This window comes from Drosophila rhopaloa, unplaced genomic scaffold, assembly GCF_018152115.1.
Source record: "Drosophila rhopaloa isolate 14029-0021.01 unplaced genomic scaffold, ASM1815211v1 contig_155, whole genome shotgun sequence".
In the NCBI taxonomy this organism is placed as follows: domain Eukaryota; kingdom Metazoa; phylum Arthropoda; class Insecta; order Diptera; family Drosophilidae; genus Drosophila; species Drosophila rhopaloa.
The window spans coordinates 2722756-2744945 of NW_025335034.1; the positions used below are offsets into that span (position 1 = coordinate 2722756).

The following is a 22190-nucleotide window of genomic DNA, read 5'->3' on the forward strand; positions in this document are numbered from 1 at the left end:
TACTATCGGCGGTTCTTAAATGTGTAATATTATACTTTTCCCAAACAAACAAAATTACGCTACTTTGTAACAACTGCCTCTAAATGCATTTACGCCTGCTTCTCTACCCAAGTTTTAAGCATTTTATAGCTAAGCTATGGGCGGCTTTTGGAAGGTTGGAGGTCTGGAGTGCTGGAGTGCTGCCTGCTTATAGGCTGCGCTTTTCGAGCCACCAGGGCTACGTCCTCCTCCATTTCTGGGTGGCTCGGTTCCAGCCAACTTGTCACTGGAGCAGAAGTTTCTGAATGCATTCTCTGCGCCAACTTCTTGGTGCGAAAAGTTGGCGCAAAATACTTTGCTCGAATATTGTTTTCGCATGCCTTTGTTGCGCTAAGCAGCCCGTAAGAAGTCGCTTTTCCCCGACTTTCCCTGCGACTCGGTCCAGATCCATCCAGACAACGTAAATTGTGCTGTCTTTTTAAGAGTTTTTATTTTGTTAGGTTTCTGTTGTGCCTTTTTTGGTTCGCTGTTTTGTTTTATTTGGTTTTATTCGGTTTTCTTCTTGCATTTTTGCCATGTATTGGCATTTCAGCGCTTATTTGTATCGTTTTCGTTCACTTTGTTGTTACTTTTGCTATGGCTTTTCTTTCTTTTGTATTTGTTTTGTGTGGTTGCTGTTTTCAATTTTGTTGCAAGCGCAACGCATTTTTGTTGTTTTCCTCTTTTCAGATTGTTGCTGCTGCAGTTTTTTGGCAATTTCCTTAAAACGCAAAAGCTGAAAAGTTGGCTGATGTTCGTATAAGCTTTATTTTCTCCCATCATTTCTGTGTGAAAATATCTATTCAGGTTTTTTTTTGAGTAACAATTCAACCGACTTTGTAGCACTGGCATTGGCATTCGGCATGCATTTGAAAACTATGCAAATCTTTCATTAAACTCCGACTTCGATCCGAAAACTGATTGCCAAAGTTGAGCCGCTAGTAGCGCCATTCGGGCGGACTGAAAACGCTCTGGGAACGGATTGGTGTGAATAGGGGTCGAAATTATCACCGCAGGCCAACTCACTTGGGCCCGCTTCAGGATCGAGTCCTTGGAGGCATCGTAGGGCTGCTGCTTCGAGGGAATCTCCAGCACAGTGGGCACAGCCCGGCTGTGGGCATCGACAGTGGGACGAATCATGTCCGCGTACACCTGATTGATTAGGATAATGGCGACGTCAGGTCGCTTCAGGAACTTCTTGAAACAAGCCTTAATCTGGTCGGGAGAGGTGTCTAGGGGAAATGAATGATGAGAGCAATTTTTCTATACTCATTTTAACTAGTAAACAATTTAACTCAAGACCTGCTGGCTCGGGTGTTGACCTAATGACTACCAGCAATGCTATTCTTAAATTTCTCGCATATCCTTTGGCTCAATTTATATATTTATACCCGTTACTCGTAGAGTAAAAGGGTATATTGTATTCGTGCAAAAGTATGTAACAGCTAGAAGGAAGCGTTTTCGACCCTATAAAGTATATATATTCTTGATCAGGGTCACTAGCCGAGTCGATATAGCCATGTCCGTCTGTCCGTCTGTCCGTCTGTCTGTCCGTCCGTATGAACGCTGAGATCTCGGAAACTATAAAAGTTATAAGATTGGCATTTTGCATGTAGATTTTAGGAATTCCTACGCAGCGCAAGTTTGTTTCAAACTGGTGCCACGCCCCCTTTAACGCCCACAATCGCTTATATACGATTTTAAAAATTTAAATATTTCGGAAAAGTAAAAATGCAGTTTTATTGTGTTTATCAATACCTATCGAAATGTAGAAGAAATTTTTCAAATCGGACCATTCGTTAAAAAGTTATGCGTGATCAAAGTTTCTATCTCCATCTCCCTCGCACTCCCTTTACCTGAGTAACGGGTATCTGATAGTCGGGGCACCCGACTATAGCGTTCTCTCTTGTTTTTCTATAGTTTATATTTATTATGTGCTGGTGACATAATTAATTTTTCTGTTTATTTTTTCTGATTTGTTTAAGTTTGTTACCACTTCGCTATTATTAAGAAAAAAAACTTTAATAAAACAATTAAAAACAAGAAAGGAAAGCTAACTTCGGGCGGAGCCGAAGTTGATATACCCTTGCAGAATACTCTGTAAATTATATTTTCCAAAATTATTCGTATGATGCATTCTTAATACTCATAAAAAATCCAAACTTCGTAACTTTAAAAACACCAAAGTTATGGCATTTCCAATCGTTCAGTTATATGGCAGCTATAGGATATAGTCGGTCGATCCTTATGAAGTTTGGTAGGTCGGATTGATTGGCCAAAAATAAAACCCATAGAAAATCCCAACTTCCTAACTTTACAAACACCAAAGTTATGACATTTCCGATCAATCAGTTATATGGCAGCTATAGGATATATTCGGCCGATCCTTATACAATTTGGTACGTCAAATTGATTGGCCAAATACAAAACCCATAGAAAATCCTAACTTCCTAACTTTACAAACACCAAAGTTATGGCATTTCCGATCGTTCAGTTATATGGCAGCTATAGGATATAGTCGGCCGATCCCGGCCGTTCCGACTTATATACTGCGTGCAAAAGAAAGAAGGGTGTGTGCAAAGTTTCAATTCGATATCTTTAAAACTGAGAGACTAGTTCGCGTAGAAACAGACAGACGGACAGACAGACGGACAGACGGACAGACGGACAGACGGACAGACGGACATGCTTATATCAACTCAGGAGGTGATCCTGATCAAGAATATATATACTTTATATGGTCGGAGATGTCTCCTTCACTGCGTTGCACACTTTTGACCAAAATTATAATACCCTCTGCAAGGGTATAATAAGTAAGGGCTACTTTTGATGTAGTTTAAAAAGATTTACATTATTCCGCATACAAATATTGTGAATGATTATACCCGTTACTTAAGAAATTTTTCAAATCGGACCATTCGTTAAAAAGTTATGCGTGATCAAAGTTTCTATCTCCATCTCCCTCGCACTCCCTTTACCTGAGTAACGGGTATCTGATAGTCGGGGCACCCGACTATAGCGTTCTCTCTTGTTATACCCTTGCAGAGGGTATTATAATTTCAGTCAAAAGTTTGCAACGCAGTGAAGGAGACATTTCCGACCCTATAAAGTATATATATTCTTGATCAGGATCACCTCCTGAGTTGATATAGCCATGTCCGTCTGTCCGTCTGTCCGTCCGTCCGTCCGTTTCTACGCAAACTAGTCCCTCAGTTTTAAAGCTATCTGCTTAAAACTTTCCCAAAAGTTGTCTTTTTATTGCAGGTAGTATATAAGTCGGAACGAGCCGGATCGGGCAACTATATCATATAGCTGCCATATAACTGAACGATCGGAAAAGCCATAACTTTGGTGTTTTTAAAATTAGGAAGAAGGGATTTTCTATGAGCTTTATTTTTGGCCAATTAATCCGACCTAGCGAATTTCATAAGGATCGGACGACTATATCCTATAGCCGCCATATAACTGATTGATCGGAAGTGCCATAACTTTGGTGTTTGTAACGTTAGGAAGTTAGGATTTTCTATGGGTTTTATTTTTGGCCAATCAATCCGACCTACCAAATTTCATAAGGATCGGCCGACTATATCTTATAGCTGCCATATAACTGAACGATTGGAAATGACATAACTTTGGTGTTTTTAAAGTTAGGAAGTTGGGACTTTTTATGAGTATTAAGAATGCATCATATGAATAATTTGGGAGAATATAATTTATAGAATATTCTGCAAGGGTATATCAACTTCGGCTCCGCCCGAAGTTAGCTTTCCTTTCTTGTTTTTCTATAGTTTATATTTATTATGTGCTGGTGACATAATTAATTTTTCTGTTTATTTTTTCTGATTTGTTTAAGTTTGTTACCACTTCGCTATTATTAAGAAAAAAAACTTTAATAAAACAATTAAAAATAAGTAAGGGCTACTTTTGATGTAGTTTAAAAAGATTTACATTATTCCGCATACAAATATTGTGAATGATTATACCCGTTACTCGTAGAGTAAAAGGGTATATTGTATTCGTGCAAAAGTATGTAACAGGTAGAAGGAAGCGTTTCCGACCCTATAAAGTATATATATTCTTGCTCAGGATCACTAGCCGAGTCGATCTAGCCATGTCCGTCTGTCCGTCTGTCTGTCCGTCTGTCTGTCCGTATGAACGCTGAGATCTCGGAAACTATAAAAGCTAGAAGATTGGCATTTTGCATACAGATTCCTGGAGTTCCTACGCAGCGCAAGTTTGTTTCAAAAAGGTGCCACGCCCCCTTTAACGCCCACAATCGCTTATATACGATTTTAAAAATTTAAATATTTCGGAAAAGTAAAAATGCAGTTTTATTGTGTTTATCAATACCTACCGAATTGTAGAAGAAATTTTTCAAATCGGACCATTCGTTAAAGAGTTATGCGTGATCAAAGTTTCCATCTCCATCTCCCTCGCACTCCCTTTACCTGAGTAACGGGTATCTGATAGTTGGGGCACCCGACTATAGCGTTCTCTCTTGTTTTTAAATGGATCTGTCTCAGCGAAGCATGCTTAAAAATGTTCCAAATAAGTTGAACCAATTGAGTGTGCAATTATTATATTTATCGCATAGACTGATACAATTGTGCTGACCCAACGTTTTTATAAATTTTTGTTTTTTTGATTGCTGGTAATTTAACTTACCCTTTTCCACGACCATAAAATTGGCCTCACGATCTTCGTCGACTTCTCCAATGCCACCGAGCAGAAAGCCGACACATGTGTCCTTCAAGAAAGTGTGGGGAGGCATTTAAATTGACAATATTATTAAAAAGCACCCACCTCATCGCCAATAACGGCTAAAAGACTTCCAAGTTCTTCCGACTCCAACGACATATTTACTAGACCTGTGATTGTATTGACTCGAAAGCAACATGAAAGCAAACGCCTGGGCCAACTGATGTTAAATGCTCATAGTTGAAAGATAAATACATTTGTCAATGGATTTGCAATAAGAAGATTACCGTACTTAATACAAATAAATAAATCGCATTCATTTCTGCCGTCACTCGATGTATGAATAAAATATAAGTGCATCTTCCGCCGATGACAAAACAATTGTTTGAGTGAAATGGATGTGGAAAAATGAGAGCAGGAACTGAAAAAGGGGGAAAACTGCACTTGACAGCCACGCCGCATTTGATGGCAAAACGCTGGCTGCACTTCGCTGTTTGTAGTGCTGTCAAGCGTAAAACAAGTTTTATAATTGTTTAAAATGTTTGCTTTGCCGCTGTCCATGGCAGTGCAATTTTATAACGAATTTTTGTCAGTTGCTGCTCAAAACTAAATCGAAAACAATGGCCGGCAGCCGGCGAATTGTGTGTCAAGCCCCGTTGTGTCCCGTCCACTCCCTTCAGCTCAGCTATTTACGTAATTCCGACGGCTCCTAATTGGATTAGATAACTTCCCGAAGGGCTGAGCCAACGCAACTGAAAGATACGCATAAACCTCCGCCCACGAACTTGACGCACAGATCACCTTTGTGCACATTGTCTCCTCTTGAAGCGAATCGCTTCAGATCTCTGGACAAAATCCCAGCCAGCCGGTTATGTGCACCAAGTTGACTCGTTGGCGTTACGTGGTTGCATGGTGACGGCATTCCCTAAACCTAAATGCGGCTAATTGCCGAGCACGACTTTCGACAGACCAGCTGCTGCCACTTGAACCCAACACGACACTCAACTTCAGTTAACATTTTTCAAATCAGCTCTAATTGTTTACAGTTTACAGTTTACATATCAATGACCATTGTTGTTGTTGCCGGCGTGTGGCATAACTAATTATGATTAATGCTTCAAAGCCAGCCCCTGACATTTGCCATTAATTGACAGTTGGAGCAGCAGCACAGGCACGTGCACTGGGAAAAACAGATGCAATTTTAGTATTTATAAAAAAACCGCTTATAACCGAAATTTTGAATTTATATTTGATATATTATGTTAATTAGGGCTGCCTTAATAATATTTCAGAAGTATAAACGAAAATCATTGTATGGGTTTTTTCCATTTTGTAATAGAACAAAAGAAAACATTTTCACCAACTGTCTAAAAAATCTTAACGGTAAGCTATTATTTTTGATTGAATATTAAGATATGGGTGTTCGAAAACTTATTGATTTAAAAATCATATGAAACTATCAGCAAATTGGTAATAAAATATTTTACGACATAAGCTCGGTGTTTAGTTTTTCAGAGGTAATCAGACTGAACACGTTTTTTGTTTAGTAATTCAAAGAATATTATAATTTTATTTTACTTAATTATTAATGTTGGACATTTTTTTTTAATAAAACATGTAAACAAATGATTACGATTTGTATGATCGTATCGATTTGTATAGATCTTATAATTTTTTTAGTAAATTAAAATTAAAATAATTCTTAATACCTAGTAAAAATATTTTTTAAACATCTTTCTAAGATTGGATGTTGTTTAAAATTTATTATTTATTATACTATGCTATGTTTATCTGCTAATCCGTTTCGTTTCATAGCCATTTAGTTGGTTGCTTAATGCATAGACAAGTCAATAAAAGTTTTAAGTTTTATAATTATCAAATATCTGCAATAAATCATCGAATAGATCATCAGAAAATGATGAAATCTTTTTCGGTGCATGCAAGCTTCCCCGAAGTGCATTGAACTTTGGCTGAGTGAAAAAACTGTCATTGCACACACAAACCGACAATGAAATTGCAGTCGTACTCTCCACCGCAAACCCATATGAACTGGAACTGAAAACTGAAAACTCAAAGCTCCAAGCCGAAACCCAATCGAAATCGCATCCCAGCCAAGCCATCGATGCTTTGGCCCGCTGACCTTTTTCCACACATTGCGATTGCTAATGGCGGAGCCATCGAAATCTAGCGAGTTGGCCAGCCCCAAACTCACAACCGGCAATTCATGCTACCGGTTTTAGTTTATTGACTACTGGCAACATCAGACATAGCAGCAACAACAGTTGCAGCTACGCCAGCAACATCATCAGCAGCAACAGCAACAGCAACAACGGGAACGGGAACGGCAACAATGTGTCAAATGACTTTTGCTGGCCTGGCTTCTTAAATATGGTCATGGCGGCATTTAGTTTACTGCGGCTGAAATTTTCACTTATGCCCGGCACGTTTTGCCTATTTTCTCGATTTGGTTGCTTATTTTTTAATTTTGATTCGACTGCGAGGTTCTGGGCTTCCCTTTTCGACAGGTTCCCATTTTCTCTTTTTGCCTAGATTGTGTGACACGCATGAGTTTAGCTAGAATTCGATCTCCAAAAATGTTCTTGGAAAAAATACAAATCAAGCATGAATCACAAACAGTAAATTAAGTAGCCTTTGAACATTTTAAGATTCTACAAAAAAATGCTAGTTTAAATATTAAAGCGTTCGTTTATTTAAAAATATAAAGTTGTTATTAATATTATATGCACAGCAATCTTCTTACAGTGGATTCCAAACAAACTTTGATTATATTCAAATTGTTTAAAAATTGTATTTAAGATTAGATTTATGTTATGATATGCTTTCTAGAAATAATTGTCCATGAAATGTACCATCCAGAAATTATTATACAGTAGTTCACATTGCTAAGCCTGTTGTTATAATTAAATGCATGCTTTTGCACCTGAAAAGACTTCCAAAAGAGTACCTCACCTGAAATGCAGATGCCCAATTTTGAGATTCTTCAGTGAATGCGTGGACTTGACAGCCTACTCATTCATTCAGCAGCTGTCAGTTGGATCGTCGGCTCCTCGGATTGTGCAACATCAGAAGGGTATAGCCCCAGCCAATTCTATCTGCCCCGCTGTTGCCTCTCACGATTGACTCGAGATTTCGCCTTCTGGCCGGGCTTTGGGTTTGCCGGCTCGTTTCTGCCTTTCGCCCTTCCATTTTGGCTGGGCCTGAACTTTTGGAAGGCATTTGGAAGCATGGCTAAGTGCAAGCACGCCTCTTATTTATTTAGTGCTTAAAATACCATAACATTTGCGGGATTATATAATCGAACCTGTCGCCGCCGCTGCTCCGCATGCACATCACGCAAATCAAGTCAAACCGAAAAAAAATTCGCAATACGCTTTCTTCTGAGCTGAAATGAATCGAAACAAAATGAAATGAACCTTTCAGAGCGCGTATCGCAGTGCTGCTGCTACTGCTGCGCTGTTTGTGATGTTTTCAGCCGCTGCCGCTGATTATTCAACAATTTTTATTGAAAGGTAAACAGGCGCTCACAAGAGTAAGAGCTGTAATCACAAGAAAGCCATGTGCGAAATGTCAAATGCAGGCGAACCGAGAGGTAGTACATGACATCGACATTAACGTCACGGCGCCAACATCGGCCGATTTATCCCACTGCCATTCACTTGCCAGCACAACACACTTCACATATGCACTCTCTTTGCGCGACTACCAATCAGTTGGGTTGGAAAATAAAATTAGCATAATTACAATATAATAAACAAAGGCAAAGGCCCTGTTCAGCAGCGCAAACCGCAAATGATCGCTGGCCAGGCCAGCCAGAACTACAGAATTACAGAATGGCAGGATGGCAGCAGGAAGCGCCGCTTTTGGCCTCCCACTCCACTCCTAATTGGCAAAGGCCCTCCAGCCATGGCCCCAAACCGCATGCCATAGTGCCTACACGGAAAGATATGGATAAAAATAATTTCAAACAATTAAATTAAATTTTTTTGTTACAATAAACAAATTTAATAACGTTTTATATTAAATAACAGGATGGTTCGAACTCCAGAGAGCCCAATCCATATATTTACATATTTACATCTGCTTAAACCTACCTAAAAATCCTTAAAATTCCTTACAATGAAAATATAATTAAAATAATTAAATTTCTGAAAGAAATAAATATATACAACCTAATTTAAAACCCAAAAACTTATATAATAAGTAATTCTAACTATATTTAAACTATGCCCTTCCATGCCTTTTTATGTTAGCTTGAGTTTTATAAACTATTTTACATTTATAATAAATTTATAAATAAACCTACCTATTTAATTCTCTGCAAGGGAAGTTAGGGACGTGAAATCGTTTTAGTCTTCCTTAGAAGAATGTGTTGTCTAAAAGCCCTAGAGCTAAATAATGTCGAACTAACAACATATGATTCATTATTTATTTTTAAATAGGACTTTAATAGTAATTAAACAAATATTGTTATAATTATAATTATGAGAAACCATACTTCGTAAGGTGCACAGTTTTAGGAATTATTTCTTTTACATATTGTCTGCACAAACTTTACATGTTTAAGCTTAGCCATCATCATTTAATATACAATAACATGTTTAAAGGTAGATTTTTCTTACCACTGAATTTTAATTAAATGATTTCATTCCCATCATATTAAGGTTTAATGAATAATTAATTAACAATGTTGAATATACAATTTATTAGTAAAAGTACATTTATTTAAAAAAAACGTAAGTTAAAAAGTGACTCGTATGAGCAATTTCTGAATTCGTACTTTGTGCAAATTGATTTCTAGTTTTCGTGTTTTTAGGCAGTGTACGTTGCGATTGCGCGGGTGTTAACTGTTAATGTGCAGTTGGTTATTATGCAGGACCGAAGCCAAAAATCGTGTCAATGCATTGAACGCAGCTCTTTGGGTTGATAGCCTCTGCCGAATGAATCGGAGCCCCCTTCCCCGAATCCATCCCTCGTATTTGTCGATTCCATTGACGAACTGGGTCACCATGTGGCCGCTGAGCTGGCTGGCTGGTGGCATTTAGGCCTTATTGGGCAAGCCGGAGAGCGGGTGTTGGCAGCCAGCGAAACCGTTAATAGAAATGCATTAAAATCAAAGCGTTTTGGCGTTTGTTCCAATTCTGAGAGCATGCCGCACATTAGTCCCCAGTAATGGCCGCCTGCAAATCACGCCACGAATCACAATTTATCAAGAAAACGTCACGTAATTACCAGTCGACGCCAACTACAAGATACATTGACAGTTGTCGGATACACACGGCGCAGACTTCTTTCCGAATTCCCAGCAGCTGCCTGCCTCCGCCGGCAGATGCGTTTGATTTGTGTGCTCCATCCCCGTCCCCGTTCCCATCCCCATCCCGCCTCCCGCGTTTTGGAGCCGAAAGCCAATGCCTCGTCTTCCACAGATTTTGTGGCTTCATTGTGCTGTGTCTTATTTTGTATTCCAATCACAAAAGGCGTTGTCAAAGCGGCGACAACAGCGACGCCAAGAGTTGTTGCCAGTCCTCCGGGCGAAAACAGTTTCTGACACACACTGTAGGAGCCCCAGAAGCCAAGAACCGATCGACACGTCACTCTCCACAGAGTTTTAGACCCGAAAGTGGGCGTGGGGGCGGTAGGAAGTTGAAGAATGGAATAGCAGCTGCTCCTCCAACATGGGAGTGCTGCCATTAGAAATTGCCAGACCTAGAGCTACACAAAAAACATTAAGCCTACCATATCGATACTTTAAGAAAAAATTCAAATAGAATCTTTAAAAGCCACACTAAGCCATAAATGTTATAATTTGTATATTACTTTAATATTAATGTTTAGATACATCCGTTGGTAAAATAGAATTAATAAAGTCATAGTGTTTTAAGCGACAATTTGTGATTGGCATGCACAAGTTAAAGATTAATTTCAATATTGTTAAAACTTAAAATAAATTGAAAAATATGTTAAATTGATTGATGAAAATAAGTTGAATTTTAATTCATCAGATATCTTATAAGAGTAATAACTTATTGGGCAAACACAAAACTTAAAGAAAGCTAGTACATATGAGCTATATGCCAGCTATTATTCTGAATTTATATGTCAAGTGTGTCAAATGGCTTAAAGTTTTTAGGTATTTTCTCTCTCTGTATACTCAGATAGTCATCATTAAGCGTGTGTAAAAACCTTAATGAATGTTCGTTCCCTAAGCCCCCTCTATAAATAGTTTCCCAAGATGAACATGCCGAAGATAAAGGCTGATTGTTGCCAGATGAAAGCCAAGTACCCAAAGGTTGTTCTCAGAATTTAGTATTCACTTTGTACGCCGGCAAACCGAAGACTTGCGTTTGTACTTCCCTCTGCGAAAAGTAAAAAACCGATTATACTTATGCAACATTTCGCATTTTCATTGACTTTCGATGGCATGACAGGGCAGAAATCGGCGATAAAAATAAGTTTTTGCCTGCTGCGATTTTCTGTGTATTATGGGAGCTTACGCTAAACCTTTTCAAATATATGCCGCTTAATTGCCCATTTAAATTAATATAAATTTCAATTTATGCTCACGCACATGCTGCCGAAATGCAAAATGTAATGTGGGCCCCCTGCCACGCCCCCTCAGCGTTTCGAGCATGCGAAGCGTGAAAGAAATGCTCCAATAAAGAAAATGAAATACACACACTCGCCGACACACATCAGATCAACGCTTATAATACGCATCAAAACGAAATAAAATCGCATTTTTTGTGATTGATTGAGGCATGAGTAATGAAAAATTGAACGTGCAACAGACGCAGACAGGCGTTGGAATGGGGAGTGGCAGGGGGAGGGAAGGGGAGAGGTGGGGCTGCCATGGTTAGCGATATGTGTTCCAGGTCTGTATGACTCTGATTTTATGCGCTACATTACCTTTGATTTCGATTCATAACAAATCAGGCAGCAATTTACCTAAGAGAAGCGAAATAATAAATGGAAGAATGGAAATGGATGCGAGAAGCGTGAAAAATATTTAATAAAACTGAATTAGCCCTGTGCACACAGCTGGAAATCTCTGGGCAAATTGCGATGACGAGATGAGAAGTCTCAGACTAAACAAAAGTTACGGGCCATATTAAAATGTCATCGTGTCATTGGTCCAGGACATTGGGAGTAGGGAGTGGGGATTGGGGAGTCCAAGGACCGGAGAACAAAGTCCGGGGACAGCGGCTAACGACGACATGATGAAGCGTAAACAAACATGTCCAACTGACAGACAGGCGGCGGACAAATGCTGGCGAAAAGTAAAACAAAATGAAATTTTGTTTTGCATTGGAAATGATTGCTGTGACTCACAAGCCTTGGATTTTTATTTGTATTTGGAATGTTTTACGAAAGTGCCAGCAGCATTTTTAGCCAGAGTCCATTTGCCGAACGCCCCTTTGGTTCGCCCCTTTGTTATTTTCCAGCCAACTAGGAGTAGTTTTATTTCTGCCCAGTTCTGTGTGATTTTTGCCCTGCCCCGAAAAGTTGCAGCAGAGAAGCTGGTCCCGAAAAAACCCAAACTCTCTGAGGGCCCAGTCACACACGTAGCAGCCTGACTTTCGGGCGCTGCAGCTGCAGTCGGAATCGGAGTTAGGAATAGGGAATGGGGAGCTGGGAGCTGGGAGATGGGAACCCGGTCCCAAGTAGATGACCCGCATGAAAATGCTGGCCCTGGCATATTTTTATGCCGCAAGCATGCAGGACAAATGGCTGAAATTTTTGCAGCTCCTGATGATGGCTAGGAGGAGGGGGGGAAGGGGGAGCAAGGACAGCGGCGGCTGCAGTTAGTTTTCGACATGTGTACGTGGTCCGCCATCAGCAGTAGTCTGGTCATGCCACTAAAAAGTCACTCTCCTTCGCAGCCCTTTCCTAACATACAAATGTATGTAGCTCACACAGTTGCAGCATGCACTCAGCAAGTTTTTAATATCATTCAAATGATTCAGAATTGCTTTAGGCACAGATGAACTTCTTTTAAAAGCTTTGTTGTTATGCATAACTACATGATCCCAGAGATCATGATTTTAATATCTTTAAAATGGATAATGGTTTCAGTCATAGATAAAATTTAAGGCTTTAATGTAATGTAAAATCCTTAAGAATTGTTTCAATCGGAATTAAACTTATTTTGATAACTTTGTTGTTATGCACAACTAGATGATCCCAAAGCATCCCAGAGATTATGATTATAAAACCTTTAAAGCAGTTCAGAATGGTTTTAATTGGGAAGAAAATTATTTCGATAGCCTTGAGTGTCCCGAGAATCATTAGAAAATAGCCCCTATTGATTATTGCAGTAATCTGGCTTTCGGCTGGTAAAATAAAACAAATATTTAATGTGGTAGTATATAATAATAAGTCAAAAACAAATAAAAAATTAACATAGATTTAAACCTAATAGCAAAAAAAATAAGAAACATGAACATCAAGTAAAAAGAGATATGTTTTAATTCTCACACATTTTTTCTCTCAGTGCACCCTGGCTGCTTCCGTGTCTTGTTCGTGAGGGGACAAGCTCAGGATGGGAATTTATATATGTATGTATGTGGGGAGAAATTGAACAAGTCGTTTGTCGGCCGCCCTAGGAATTTATGTGAGCAGAGAGCGCCTTGCTCGAGTTGAAAATTAAACATTGCGTATACGCCTAGGTGCATAATAATTCATGCCCGGAGTGGAGGCTGCCACTGCTTGCCAGGCGACTGCAGGCGAAATTGTGTGTAAAATGTTTTAATATGAGCTCATAATATACGAGCCACAGACTGGGCGGCAACCGGGCCCAAAGTGAGTGGACACCGCAGCTCAATTTGTGATTTATGGACATTGGCTGTGTGCCTCGGGCGCAAGAATTGGAACCCCTCCCGGTTATCGAAGGAACGTATTGGCTTGCAAGTGTTGTTCTTTCTGCTGCACTTCGGGCCAAAGGCCATGAAATTTTATTGTTTAGTTTGCTGGGCGGTCAAGGCATGCGATATGCCTAAAAATGGCTGCTAGCCGGATATCCTGTGGCGCACAGCCTGCCGCATGCACAGGGTCGGCAATTGAATTTACATTTGTTTGTAGGTTGTTCTCTGCCAGAGAAAAACACAAAAACACTCAAAGCATCGTGCGCTTTTTGCTGGTAACTTTTTGGCATTTGTTTTCGTTGCTCTGTTGTTTTTGTGTCTGTTTTTTAATTGAGCTGGAAGTTGTTTGTGTTCTCGAGGACACCCTGGGATAACAATAATAAAATTCTACGATGTTTACTCGCTGGTCAGCGAGGCGTAGATCCTGAATGCTTTAAAGCCAAAGGACGCACTTCCCATTTTGCGATCGAATGGCCCGAATTCAATCAGGAACTGACCTAATTATAATCTGCGTAAATCCTACACACAAAACACACCGCAGCTCTGATTTTGTTTGCCCGGTTTTTTCCAGTAGGCTCTGTTTAGTAGTCGGTTTCCATTACCGAACTGGCCAGCTCATGTGGTTGGCCGTTTTTTCAGCATTCGATCGCAAAAATAAATTATGCCCTGACTGGTATTTAATTAAATATTGTTGGCATTTTTTCTCGACTGCATATTAACGCAATTATTGAATGGATTTAGGCGATTGGTTTATATTCAATATTTTTTTGCCGGCCAGCGAAAAATTCCACGCCCTCGGCAGGTGGTGAAAAAAAGGACTCGGTTGGAATGGTGATCGGTCCAGGGCGAAATGCAATTGTGAAGCGTTTTGCAAATATTTTAGCACTTTTAAATAAATACATGCCGGCGGGGCAGCTGCACTTTGGTGCAATTTATGGCAGCAAAAGTTAAAACGAATGGCAACCGAGAAAATGGCATTCACGTTAGACGTGGGGAAAACCGTCGACTGGGAATGGCAGGCCCCATATAACTGCCGTGTGTCGACGTTTCCAAAAAATCAAATATTTATTTTAAATTTTTGCGCTGCACAAACATTTCCGTTTTCTTTTTTTTTTATTTCCCAGAGGAAGACTAGTTCTGGCTTCCGGTCAATTTCGATGGTAGCAACTGGCGTTAAATGCATCATTTAATTTACCGATTCGTGTACACAACTTAGTCAACTTTATATCACTAAATGTTAATTAAAATTTGTATTTATATACATATTAATATAATCAAGGTTCAATTTTTTGATTTCATTTCTGTGCAGTCATCTCCAGGCTATGACTGGTTTATGGCCAATTATTTGACCAAATTTCACATATTGGGAATATCAGTTTTCACTTGCGATAATCTCAAGTGAACACGTAGGCCAAGGTTGAGCCCTAAGGGACCCTTTACTTTTGTTTCAGCAAACACGCAGGTAGCACTGAAAAAAAAACCTTGTAGCTTGTTCAACATATAGTATTTTGTTTATTTTATTTTAATAATCCTGAGGTAATTTAAGACCACAAGCCTATATTGCATCCATCAAAATTTTGACAGCCAACTCAGTTTATTTAAATTATAAATAATTTGGTTTGCTAAACTTTTCCGATTTAGCAAGTAATTTTTATACTTACCAAAATAGGACGATCATATAAAATTAGTAATATAAAATAGAATAATTAATTCTAGCTTGTTAGTAATAACGTTTGGAACTAAACCGAAATTAGATACGTGCTCGTAAGTAAGGAAATATTAGCTGAAAACTAAATTAAGGTTATATTCAAGGTTGTTCGATATTAATTTTAGTATTTTTTCGACTGCAGCATTTTGGCCAGCGTTTCCCTCCTGGACGGGTTCAAGAGCCCACAACAATGTCTTTGACATGCCGCGAAAGTAAAAGCCAAACAAAATGGACGTCGCTTGAGGGCCACGATGGGCAGGATGTTTGGGTGAGTGGGCAGATGGAACCGGCTCACAATATTGCGACCTGGCCAAAAGGCCCTTTACAATCTGGGCAATATTCCACAATATTCCAGGAACTGCCGTTAATTACACAAATGCAAAAGTCTGTTGAGAGGCCAAATTGGTCGGTAATAAATAAATTCAATTGAATAATTTATTTAATTTATTTTCGGGAGCTGCCGGCGCGTGACACAAAAAAGCAGTAAACAAACAAAGTGTTTTTTATTTTTCAGTCCGGCACTCGTGTATGTGGCAGGTGAGCAATAAATGTGTGAAAAAAATTTGTCCGCGATGCGGAAGTTTGCAGCAAGCTGACATCGAGGTGTTAGAATTTGGTGCAGCGCAAAAAAGGCAAAGCGAACCAAACAACAAACCCAAACACATTTTTCAGAGCCACACAAATGTGTGGCACAGACCAAGTGAATTTGTGGAACGAAAACAAATCGTTTAATTGGCTTAAGCAAAACGTAACCATTATACAGCCACACCGCTGCCGATTATATAACCGTCCAGGTCCCAGCTCAGCCCAACAGCAAAGCTGTTGACAGCGACGTCGACTTCGACTTCGACTTCGGCCTGGGATAAACCAGTTTTGCAGTTCGCCAGTTTCACTCCGCCACCGCTGCGACTGCTTCACTTAGCTCCGCCGATCTGTTTTCTTCGTTTTTTAAGAGCAAACTGACGCAAGGGTGCCACACCACCATCCACACCACAAGAGCCAACCACCAAGCGGCACCGCCGCACCACCGATAGGAGCGAGCCACTCAACAACGGGTTTGGCGTGTTAGCACAGTGGACTTCGGGTACGACGACTGGCGAAAAATCATTCTAGAAAGATCGTTTGAATAATATTTTCCAGTTCTCGAGTTTAGAAAATAGCTCACTTAGCAATGAGTGTTTATGTAGTGCTTTTGGTTTTGGAGAAAATATTCTTTTAACTTATAGCTTTTAATTTATAGTTTTTTAAGTCTTTAAAATTAAGACATTTTTTTTGGTAATGACATTTTTTCCCCAGTTAAGATTATTATTATTAAAGTTCAAGCAAATATTTTTTTAAAAAATGTACAACATGTGAGATGTAATTTGACAACAAGAATAAACATTTTATATAGTAAATTATTTAAGCAAAATACTACTGTTAGTAAATGTAAAGATTAATTTGTAAGTCAATTTATGAAAACTTAAAAGAAATAAATATTTTAAAACAGTTATTTATATATATAAATTATATTTGTATATATTTGATAACAACTAGCAATGTTTTCAACTTATTTAGTATTAATAAAAACTTATCAAGACTTACCTTACGTTCCATGTTACCCAGTCCTTACTGTACTGTACTCCGATCCACAATCTGGTCCGACCCGAGAAATTCGTGTGGGCCATCGAGCGAGAGCATATAAAGATAATGGAAAATCTTGGCGCGACTTAGTCGCTTAACCCGTTAGCACATTCGCACTTGAGCCCTCGTCCGAGCCAGAAATGCAGTCCCACTCGCTCCTCCTGATCGCAGCCGTCGCCACGTTGCTCGTGGCCCAGGTCAGTGCCCAGTGGTTGCCCTTGCTGATGGAGGCGACTCCTTACCCACACCTTCCTTTGCAGACGGCGGCCAAGTTCCAGCTGAAGAACCACGAAGATGCCGAGAAGGCCTTCGAGGAGTGCCGCGAGGACTTCTACGTGCCCGACGACATCTACGAGAAGTACTTGGACTACGAGTTCCCCGCCCACCGGCGCACCAGCTGCTTCGTCAAGTGCTTCCTGGAAAAGCTGGAGCTCTTCTCGGAGAAGAAGGGATTCGACGAGAAGGCCATGATCTCGCAGTTCACGTCCAAGAGCAGCAAGGACCTGTCCACGGTGCAGCACGGCCTGGAGAAGTGCATCGACCACAACGAGGCCGAGTCGGACGTCTGCACCTGGGCCAACCGCGTCTTCTCCTGCTGGCTGCCCATCAACCGCCACGTGGTGCGCAAGGTCTTCGCCTAAATGCTATGTGATAAAGTCCCCCTTTACTGTACACCCCAGAGAATATTGTATAAATAAACCATTTTAGTTTTCCGACTTTTTTTATTTTATTTAAGTTAACGAAACGTTCATTCAGTTCTTCATACATCTTTTAGATTTATATTATTAATGACCAATTTTACAGGAGTCTATCAAGACTTTGGACCAACATCAAACCTGGCATGCAAAACGCTTTTAAAATAAAAAAAATTAAAACTTAAAAAGTTAATTTTAAGTAGCTTCAGTGACACACACTTTTGTGAATGCGCTATTTTGGAAAAAAAAGATTTTTGAGAAAAACCAATTTGTTAAATGCGTGGCAATAAGAGAGTTTTCGCTGCTATATTTGAAAATAAATTTGAGTTTTTCTGTAAAAATATAAACTCACATGATTAAGTTTTTGGTATTTTTGTTGTATCTTTCACCTTCTTTAAGTTGATAAATATAGTTATCACTTATTAACCTATTTAGCTAGCCGCCTCTACTCAATCTTTACATACACCTTTAATCGCTAATATATATAGAAATCGACTTAGCTTTTAGTTTTTTTTAAACATATACGCATAAAAATCAATCTATACTTTGTTTAAGATAATTTTGTTTAAAATTATGTGTTTAGCTTTTTTAGGTTTTTTTTAGCTGGGCTTAGTAATATCCGCAGAAACGGATATTAGAAATCCGGAATACAAAAAAAATCAACAACTTTTAATCATTTATATACAACATTTAGATGATATCAAACCAAAAATTAAAATTTACCTTTTCATTTTAGACCCGTACTTGTTATTAATTAATTTAATTTTATTTAGAACTAAAACTGTTTGTGCTAACCTATTTGCTTTGCACCAGAAAACGAGTCAACATTTTTACTAAATGCATAGCAAACAAGGTTTCATAACCTTCCCAGCTTTAAATGCGTTGTTTATAACAATTTTCCCATGCTTATTCAGCTTTCTAAAATCGAACTCGGACTACATTGTAAGAAAATAGACTGAGCTCAGTGCGAGTAGAACTGACCTAGACCAAGGCGATCGGGCCACGCGCTAAAGATTTTATTCTGTGCATCCACATCCACATCCACATCCACTCTCCGGCGGATGAACTGGCATTCGTTGAACCCGCCGGCGTAATCTCGACTCGCTGATAACCTCCGCACCTCCACTGCATCGCCGGCAGCTGATCGTTCACTCCGCCGGGCGGATGTTTTCGTAGCTAGTTCAGTTTGTGCATTGCCCGCAGAGAGATGAGTTCCCCATGGACGATTTTACTTGGCCTTTTCCTGATCAGCAGCCAGGTGTGGCGAATAAGAAAAATCTTATTAAAAGTACCATACAAAATACAAATAACAAACACTTAAGTTTTCTGTATAATAACAAATTTGTTTATATTATTATTTGGAATGTGTCTGTTATATGAGGGTAATAGAAATAGGTCTAGGAATTGAAACTAAAATATTAAACAACAAAATTTTAATAATATTAACATTAAATATTTTTGGGAAATCCAAAACCTCCGTCTCCGTTGTGTATTTATAACTCGAGCATACATACTTTTTATAGGTTCTAGCTGATCTGTATGGTGATGCCCAGACGCTGGAGAAGTGCCTGCGGGAGCTGAGCTCGCCCGAGAACATCGCCGGCGACCTGCAGAAGCTGGAGCGGTATGCGTCGTGGACGCATGAGGAGCTGCCCTGCCTGCTGCGGTGCCTGGCCAGGGAAAAGGGCTGGTTCGACCCGGAGGCCAACAAGTGGAGGCTCCAGCGCCTGACCGACGAACTAGGCGCCGATATGTACAACTACTGCAGGTTCGAGCTGCGGCGGACCACGACCGATGGCTGCAGTTTCGCATACCGCGGACTCAGGTGTCTGAAGCAGGCCGAGATGTATGCCGGCACCACCTTGAGCACCCTGCTACAGTGTTCCCGCCAGATGAACGCCACCAACGTGCAGCTGATGCAGTACAGTAGGCTGATGGCCAAGGAACACATTCCGTGCCTGTTCCAGTGCTTCGCCGATGCCATGGGCTTCTACGACTCCGCTGGCAACTGGAGGCTGGTCAATTGGCAGCAGGCTTTTGGTCCTGCCGAAAATGAGGAGCCGTCTGTCGCTGCGAACTACAGTAGCTGCCGCCTAAGTGAGAAAGAGCGGCAGGAGGCAGGCAACAAGTGCTCGTGGATGTACCAGGAGTACTTGTGCTGGGAGCGAATAAATGGAAATTATCTGACGAAGGAGAAATCTTGAGACCTAAATGGTATTACTCCCACAAAAAAAACCTTTTCTCGTACCAAAAATTATTTTAAAAGCGAGCAGGATTTTTATTCGAACGAATAGTTTTGGGACATGTTTTTCAAATGACCGAATTACTAAATGTTAATTAAAATTATTTAAGCAACCTTGGATATATATTTAATCTTTCTGAAATTACGTTTTTAAATTGAAAACCTTTTTTGGAGGAGGCAAGTCCCTTAGACGGCCATGGCGTAGCAGGTGAACTGTTTGTAGTAGGTGGCACATCGGTCCTTGCCACTTTGGCGGTGGCAGCCCGAAATGCGAGCTCCCTTGGCCGGAACGCCCAGCTGTTGCTTCATGGTTCTCAGTTGCCAGCGCCGCGTCCTCTCGTCGAAGATATGCAGTTTGCTAAGGAAACAGTGCGAGAAGCAGGGAATGGGTTCGTTCACGGGATAGTTGGCGTAGGCCGCGAACCGACTCCAATCGTTCCGATGCACATCCTGGAGGCACTCCTTCATCGCATTCTTGGCCGTCAGGGTCACGTTCGCCATGCTGTCGATCACCGTGAACGGATGACCATCCATCTGCGAATAATCAGTGCCATTGAAATGAAGTTTTCTTGGTAAACTCTTTAAAAAATATTGCTGAATTGTTCTAAAATTGGATTAAAAAATAATTTTAAAATAGACTTCCTGATAATTCATTAATTTAATACCTTTAATTGCCTTTTAATTGTTGCATTTACAAATTTTTTCAAAAATATTTTGGTGCTTAGTTTACATACATTTATCATGTATCATCATAAATGTAATTTAATATTTAAATATTTTAACCTTTCCATTGAAATTAAGTTATCTTGGTAAACTCTTTGACAACTATTGCTAAATTGTTCTAAAATTGGTTTAAAATTTAATTTTAATATAGTCTTTTTAATAATTCAATAATTTAATAACTTTAATTGCCTTTTAATTGTTGTATTTACAAATTCCTTGAAAAATATTTTTGGCTTTAGTTTATTATTTTAAACTCTTTCCTTTTAGCATATTATTTTAAACTCTCCGTTATTATATTTAAAATTCAAAAATTAAAATATATTTCTTGAATATAGAATATAAAAAGTGACTTTGGCAATCTTGAGATGTTTTAGAACAATTTATAAGGTGTCTGAACTCGGCTTATCGCCGTCTACTCACGTTGGCGATGCAGTGGAAGCCCTGGTAGGCATGTTGGCAGCTACTCTGGCTGGAACCCCAATCCAGCTCCAATTTCCGGCGGCAGGCTTCGTAGACGGGGCTACCAAAGGCATCCTCAACTTTGGCCTTGTCGAAACCCGTCTGGTTGTTGTACAAGTCGAACATGTCACTTAGGTAGCACCGCGTGAAACAGGGTATTTCCTCGTAGTTCTCTGACCATTCCTTGAAGCGTCCGAGTCGCTCGTTGTTCTCCGGAGTTAGTCCACCATAGTTCTTAAGGCACTTGTTGATGGCCTCGCCCTCGTGCTGCAGGTATGCCAGACTTCCATTCTTAAAAATAAATTATATTATTTAACAATTTCAACCCTTCATTTACAGACTCTTCTCACCACAGAAATCCATAGGCATATGGCTACAAATAATCCACTTCGCCTTTGCATGATTTCTTAATTTTTGTAGTAGTTTCTTACACGTTCTATGTTAGATTAAATACTGAAGCTCAGGCGAAAATAATTAAAACCAACTCGCTGCCAATAGGTATTTTACACTCAAAGAAAATTCGAATCAAAAGTAGAGAAAACAAGAACAAAAGGTTTTATATTGAATAATAAATATTATTTAAATTATTATCTTATTATTAACTGTTTGATCAAACTTTTTTGGTATAAAGGCTTAAGCTTTATAATAGTTATGATATAATTACTTTCCCAGCCTTAGCTATGCTTGGTTGAACAATCAGTAATTGTCTTTCCGCCTTATTTGCTGAAAAGGAAAGGCTAATACTATATTCAGTCAATGCCTTTACTTACATAAAAAGTATTCCTAAGCGTATGAATTTGTTAAATATTGATTAAGTATTTAAAAGAACTAAGCATGTTATGCTATGAAATATATTTTCTTTTAAATTAAGCTTTCTAAACTGCCGATTGGAATTTTCTTTTTATTCAATCTCAAATGTTTTGCGATTGAAGAAGTGTTTTCTTTTCAGTGGGTTCCTCTCTCGCCCTGAAAATAGATAACCCCATTTTACGACTACCTCAAGTTCAAACCAAAGCTTCCCAATGAGCAGCTGATAAGAAGGCCCTAATCAAAGTGCCTGGGTCAAGTTTTCGGGCTCGATTGCGCAAAGAATCTCAGCGGCGGTTACGCAACGATCCGTGGATCGCAGACTGGTGGCGATCGAT

The 22190-nt window shown here is 39.6% G+C and overlaps 4 protein-coding genes across 5 annotated transcripts; 2 read left to right on the forward strand and 2 right to left on the reverse strand.

The window, feature by feature from the left end:
* Positions 1 to 767: 767 nt before the first annotated feature.
* On the reverse strand, positions 768 to 4924 carry LOC108050648 (V-type proton ATPase subunit F). The gene is made up of 4 exons (XM_044457134.1): positions 4822 to 4924; positions 4684 to 4765; positions 1045 to 1250; positions 768 to 989 (listed from the first exon to the last, which is right to left on the reverse strand). The coding sequence occupies exons 1-4, from the start codon at positions 4873 to 4875 to the stop codon at positions 957 to 959; spliced, it is 375 nt and encodes a 124-aa protein (XP_044313069.1). The 5' UTR covers positions 4876 to 4924; the 3' UTR covers positions 768 to 956.
* Positions 4925 to 17006: 12082 nt separating this feature from the next.
* Positions 17007 to 17642, forward strand: LOC108050653 (general odorant-binding protein 99a). The gene is made up of 2 exons (XM_044456858.1): positions 17007 to 17123; positions 17187 to 17642. The coding sequence occupies exons 1-2, from the start codon at positions 17067 to 17069 to the stop codon at positions 17565 to 17567; spliced, it is 438 nt and encodes a 145-aa protein (XP_044312793.1). The 5' UTR covers positions 17007 to 17066; the 3' UTR covers positions 17568 to 17642.
* Positions 17643 to 18788: 1146 nt separating this feature from the next.
* On the forward strand, positions 18789 to 19983 carry LOC108039167. Its single transcript, XM_017132425.2, has 2 exons — positions 18789 to 18879; positions 19145 to 19983. The coding sequence occupies exons 1-2, from the start codon at positions 18829 to 18831 to the stop codon at positions 19823 to 19825; spliced, it is 732 nt and encodes a 243-aa protein (XP_016987914.2). The 5' UTR covers positions 18789 to 18828; the 3' UTR covers positions 19826 to 19983.
* LOC108050652 lies at positions 19879 to 21483 on the reverse strand. Of its 2 annotated transcripts, none has more exons than XM_044456856.1 (3): positions 21396 to 21483; positions 21007 to 21336; positions 19879 to 20397 (listed from the first exon to the last, which is right to left on the reverse strand). In XM_044456856.1, the coding sequence occupies exons 1-3, from the start codon at positions 21444 to 21446 to the stop codon at positions 20050 to 20052; spliced, it is 729 nt and encodes a 242-aa protein (XP_044312791.1). In that variant the 5' UTR covers positions 21447 to 21483; the 3' UTR covers positions 19879 to 20049. The 2 variants fall into 2 exon arrangements, with proteins under 2 accessions (XP_044312791.1, XP_044312792.1); XM_044456857.1 differs by having other exon boundaries at positions 21399 to 21475.
* Positions 21484 to 22190: the final 707 nt, after the last annotated feature.

What these genes read in the sequence shown, in the direction of transcription:
- LOC108050648 (XM_044457134.1), bottom strand. Translation starts at nt 4,875, where the DNA reads ATGTCGTTGGAGTCGGAAGAACTTGGAAGTCTTTTAGCCGTTATTGGC. An exon ending in TAGCCGTTATTGGCGATGAG is followed by an intron (nt 4,766 to 4,821) that starts GTGGGTGCTTTT and finishes ACTTTCTTGAAG; the next exon opens with GACACATGTGTCGGCTTTCT. An exon ending in CGATCCTGAAGCGGGCCCAA is followed by an intron (nt 990 to 1,044) that starts GTGAGTTGGCCT and finishes ATCCGTTCCCAG; the next exon opens with AGCGTTTTCAGTCCGCCCGA.
- LOC108050653 (XM_044456858.1), top strand. Translation starts at nt 17,067, where the DNA reads ATGCAGTCCCACTCGCTCCTCCTGATCGCAGCCGTCGCCACGTTGCTC. An exon ending in CCACGTTGCTCGTGGCCCAG is followed by an intron (nt 17,124 to 17,186) that starts GTCAGTGCCCAG and finishes CTTCCTTTGCAG; the next exon opens with ACGGCGGCCAAGTTCCAGCT.
- LOC108039167 (XM_017132425.2), top strand. Translation starts at nt 18,829, where the DNA reads ATGAGTTCCCCATGGACGATTTTACTTGGCCTTTTCCTGATCAGCAGC. An exon ending in TTTTCCTGATCAGCAGCCAG is followed by an intron (nt 18,880 to 19,144) that starts GTGTGGCGAATA and finishes TACTTTTTATAG; the next exon opens with GTTCTAGCTGATCTGTATGG.
- LOC108050652 (XM_044456856.1), bottom strand. Translation starts at nt 21,446, where the DNA reads ATGCAAAGGCGAAGTGGATTATTTGTAGCCATATGCCTATGGATTTCT. An exon ending in TATGCCTATGGATTTCTGTG is followed by an intron (nt 21,337 to 21,395) that starts GTGAGAAGAGTC and finishes TTTATTTTTAAG; the next exon opens with AATGGAAGTCTGGCATACCT. An exon ending in GCTTCCACTGCATCGCCAAC is followed by an intron (nt 20,398 to 21,006) that starts GTGAGTAGACGG and finishes GATTATTCGCAG; the next exon opens with ATGGATGGTCATCCGTTCAC.